This window comes from Protobothrops mucrosquamatus, unplaced genomic scaffold, assembly GCF_001527695.2.
Source record: "Protobothrops mucrosquamatus isolate PMUCROS unplaced genomic scaffold, P.Mucros_1.0 scaffold2140, whole genome shotgun sequence".
In the NCBI taxonomy this organism is placed as follows: Eukaryota; Metazoa; Chordata; class Lepidosauria; order Squamata; family Viperidae; genus Protobothrops; species Protobothrops mucrosquamatus.
The window spans coordinates 120,919-125,324 of record NW_015388239.1 but is presented as its reverse complement, the minus strand read 5'-3'; the positions used below and the strand labels follow the sequence as shown (position 1 = coordinate 125,324).

The 4,406-nt window shown below is 56.4% G+C and overlaps 1 protein-coding gene across 2 annotated transcripts in view; it reads right to left on the bottom strand.

The window, feature by feature from the left end:
- The window catches only part of TFAP2E (transcription factor AP-2 epsilon), a 71,879-nt gene extending 68,291 nt beyond the window's left edge, over window positions 1–3,588 (bottom strand). For both annotated transcript variants that reach the window (XM_015824150.1, XM_015824151.1), the window contains exons 1-2: window positions 3,562–3,588; window positions 2,134–2,607 (exon numbers count right to left, since the gene is read on the bottom strand). In XM_015824150.1, the coding sequence (XP_015679636.1) occupies window positions 2,134–2,607; window positions 3,562–3,588 (501 nt within the window). The remainder of the gene's footprint in view (window positions 1–2,133; window positions 2,608–3,561) is intronic.
- Between the last annotated feature and the right edge of the window lie 818 nt (window positions 3,589–4,406).

Below are 4,406 nucleotides of genomic sequence, written 5' to 3'. Positions count from 1 at the left end.
AAAAAGAAAGAAAGAAAGAAAGAGAAAGAAAGAAAGAAAGAAAATGAAAGAAAGAAAGAAAGAAAGAAAGAAAGAAAGAAAGAAAGAAAGAAAGACACGGAATAGATTATATAATTATCTATTCATCTATCAGTGGATAGATAGATCTATGGATGGAAAGAGAGAGAAATGAGAAAAAGAAAGAAAGAAAGAAAGAAAGAAAGAAAGAAAGAAAGAAAGAAAGAAAGAAAGAAAGAAAGAAAGACACAGAATAGATTATATAATTATCTATTCATCTATCAGTGGATAGATAGATCTATGGATGGAAAGAGAAAGAAATGAGAAAAAGAAAGAAAGAAAGAAAGAAAGAAAGAAAGAAAGAAAGAAAGAAAGAAAGAGAAAGAAAGAAAAAGAAAGAAAGACACGGAATAGATTATATAATTATCTATTCATCTATCAATGGATAGATAGATCTATGGATGGATAGAGAAATGAGAAAAAGAAAGAAAGAAAGAAAGATATAGATTTTAAAAATGCCAAGCAATAAAAACTATACAAACTTACACAAGCCCTGCCCCAAGAAACAAGCCCCACAGGGAATAATGGGAGTTTATTTAGGATCAGAAACAATTTAAGTACAATTTAACCGCAGGCTGATCCCCGACTCCCACCGAGTTAAATAGAAATCGGGCCGCGGCTTTTATTTTTAAAAGAAAACAAAGCAGGGAGCTGAGTTCGTGGGGATGGGGGTCGCGGGATCAGCCTGTTCAAATCTCATGGAGTTCAGCGAGAGAGGAAATCTCGTATTTATTCTGATCTTGACTAAAACTTCCCGCTGAGGTCCATTGAACTGAAAACGGCTTGGACTTTTGGCAGGAGTCTGTCGGCTCGTTCGAAAGAGTCGCCTCCCCAGAGAACCGGCCCATAGAAGCACCCACTTCCCTTGCTTTGCCCCCCCCCCCCCGCCCCGCGCTCCGACAACGTCGGGCTACACTCGCCATTCCCCGTAGGGGGAAAAAAAATATGTATTTATGCATCGCAACCCAGTTTATCGTCGCTGCGGGACACCGCTTAATTGGACAGAAAGGAACACCCCCCTCGGAAAGTTTGGGGGGGTACGATTTACACGGGAGTAAACACGGGGAAATTGAAGAGAATAAAGGACTAATTCAAAGGCATCGGCTTCGGCCCCGGGCTTGCGTCCATCGGGTCGAGAAAGCCAAAAAAACCATTTTAAGCCACGGTTAGACCAACCAGGGCCTGGTAGTTCGTTCCGCGATCAAACTCTCGATTGCTTTGAAGGGCGGAAAGTCGAAAGCTTTCCTGGATCGGGGCTCCTTCCCGCCGCTTCTGATTTCCTGGAAACTGGCGCGTTTGAAGGTTCGTGTGCACGGGAAGGGAAAGGGCCGATTTTGGAACCGGGACCAAGAGAGGGGAGAGAGAGAGAGAGAGAGAGAGAGAGAGAGAGAGAGAGAGGGCGCGTGGGGGAGAGGAGAAGCAGAAGCGCTGGGGAAGAAAGCGGGAAAAAAGGGAAAAGACAAACAAGAAGAAAAAAAAGGAAGCGCGCCGCGCACCGCCATCCTGACCACCTTGTCCCCTCGGGAGTCAGCTTCGCCGGCTTTTAAGCAAACTTTTAATTGTTCACCCCAGAAACAGGCGTGCAAAATTAGCCCCCCGCAGCCTCCCCAATTCACGCCAGCTTATTCACCCCCGCTTTAGCTTCTCTTAATTTGGTTTGCGCGGTGGAAAGAAGCAGATGGAAAGTTGGAGGAGCGGCTGGATCCCGGAAAGCCTCGCTTTGGGGGGAAGCGTCGCGATCGAGCGGTTAAGGGGCTCTCGGGGGGGGGGTGTTTATTCTAGCTCTGGCACTCTCGCTTTTTAAAGACGGAAAGGGCGCTTTTTCAAGGAACGGCGGGCGCCGCGCTACGTGGCGGAGTGGGAGCGAACGGCAGGACCCCCCAAGGAATCCCCAAGGAAATCCTCCAGAAAAAAAAATGTCACGGGAATTCTTTCTGGGTGAATCAATAGCCCCGGAGAGATCTTTTTGAAAAGGAGCCGTCCAAGAGCCCCCCCCACCCCCCAGCATTCTCTCTCCCTCCCCGTTTCCCCTTCCAGTCCGCCGCGTTTGGCGAGGCCGGAGGCGCGGGCCGGTACCTGGATGTCCTCGAGGCTGGGGTGAGCCAGAGCGTGGAGTCCCAGCGGCCCGTCGGCCAAGGCGTGCGCTCCGTCGGCCAAGCTGTGGAGCAAGCGCGGCATGCCCGGGTAGTCCCTGCGCGGATCCAGGCCGAGGGCGCGGTGCGTCTGCGAGAGGAGGCCCGCGGCTGCTGCGGCCGCCGCCGCCGCTTCTTCGTGGCGCGCCCGCTGCGAGGGCCAGGCGCTCTGCTGCTGCTGGTGGAGGGGGTTGAGGCCTCCGTAGGGGTCCCCCAGGTGCGGGTAGGCGCTCTCCTGGCTCTGCGCGTAGGGCAGCGGCGGCTGCGGGTAAGGCGGCGGGAAGTAGGGCGGCTGGAAGTCCGAGGCCGGCGTGTGGCAGAGCGGGGGAGCCGAGGAGTAGGCCGCCGCCTGGTTGAGGGACGACAGCTGGGGCAGGCGGCCGCCGGCGGAGCTCCCGTTCAGCCCATCCGAGCGGTCCTGGTGGGGGACATCAAAGGGAGGGAAAGGTCACCACGCAGCCACTCGCGCTCGGGCGCCAGAGGCCGGCTTTTGCCCGGCGCCAAGCAGCGCGCGTCGCCAGGGCTCCCGGTGGCTGCGACGGCTCCCTGAGGCCCCGGCTCGCAACACCTGAGCCTCGAGGCATGGCGCAGCCGCCTCCTCCGCCTAGCCGAGCCCAGCTCCTCGCCTTCTCCCCCGGGCGAGCAAGCAAGCAAGCCGGAGAGAGCGCAACGCGCTTCGGGGCTTGGCGCGGCCCAGCCTTCCTCGGGGCGAGCTTTTCGCTTCCTGCCCTGTCCGCCCGTCTACCCTGGGGCCCGAGCAGGCAAACTCTGCCGCTGAGAAAGAGCCAAGGCGCAACCCAGCACAACAAAACAAGGCGCCGTTTGGAGCCTCGCCTCGCCGGCCTTGCCACGCTTTGGGGACCCCGTCTGGAGTCCTCCTCTCCCCCCTTCCTTGCCCTGCCTTCAGGAAGGGAGGCCAGCAGAGACCCGCAGGCAGGAGCCCCTTCCCCCCACGCCCGGACACAGCCCGGGTTTTGCGAATAAGACCCGGCGGGAAGGGTCCCTGCTTTTGCGCTCAGCCTCCGGACGTCGCGAATAATCCGAATTACCCTGCCGGAGTTTCTTTCGTTCCTTCGGCCCCCTTTCCCCCCACCCTTCCACTTTTGCAATGAGTCTCTGCGCTCCCCTCCTTCTCAACCTGGATGGGGGGGGGGTGTTGAACCATCAGCTACTAGGTTACCGGGATCCCACATCTGGGACGTATTAAAAGACGGAGCCCCTCGGAATCCGGAGCTCTAAAAGGGGCTCTCTAAGGTGCTTTTCGAAGGGTCCCTCCCGGGAGAGGAAAACGTCCTGCTCCTCTTCCTCGCCTCTTCCTTAGCAACGCGTCCCCGCACGCCCCACACCGAGGAAGCCCCCCAAACTAACTCACCATCGCGGAGTACGTGTGCACCAACATCTGCGCGGTAGCCCAGCCCCCAGGTCGTTTTAGGGAAATGCCTCCAAACCGGGGGGGCGAGAGGGAAAGACGCCGGCGGCAACCCCGACAGCTACCTGGACCTGCGCCCCGTTCCCACCCCCCCCAAGAAGAGTATCCGTTAAAGGCGACGGCGCGCTCGTGGAGGGTTCTTCCAGCGCGTAAAGCACCCGAGCTCCGGGCAGGGAGAGCGGCTCCTCCTTTTCCCAAAAAAACCCCCCTCCCCGACCTTTCCCCCTTCCAAGCCTGCGCTTGGCTCCCAGCTCTTCCTCCCTCTGAACTCAATACAACTCCATGGANTCTCTCTCTCTCTCTCTCTCTCTCTCTCTCTCTCTCTCTCTCTCTCTCTCTCTCTCTCTCTCTCTCTCTCTCTCTCTCTCTCTCTCTCTCTCTCTCTCTCTCTCTCTCTCTCTCTCTCTCTCTCTCTCTCTCTCTCTCTCTCTCTCTCTCTCTCTCTCTCTCTCTCTCTCTGTGTGTGTGTGTGTGTGTGTGTGTGTGTCACGGCTAGAGGGAAGCGAAGGCTCCGCAGCCAGCGGCGAACAAGCCACGATTCTGCCCGCTTGGCTCAGGGCGATTCTGGGACAAAGCCGGCTCCCAGCGCGAAGGTGAGACCGACAAGCTATGGGCTGTTCTCCTTCTGGCCCGGGGCTGGGGTTGAGGGGGTCGCGCCGCTTTAGGGAACTTGGGGCCTTTCTCAAACTCGGCCTGGGTTCACACGACCCCGCTATTTACTCTCTGAACTTTTTAATGGTGTTTTTAACCGGAATCAGCGGCCGACAGTCCGGTAAGGAAATGGCAAA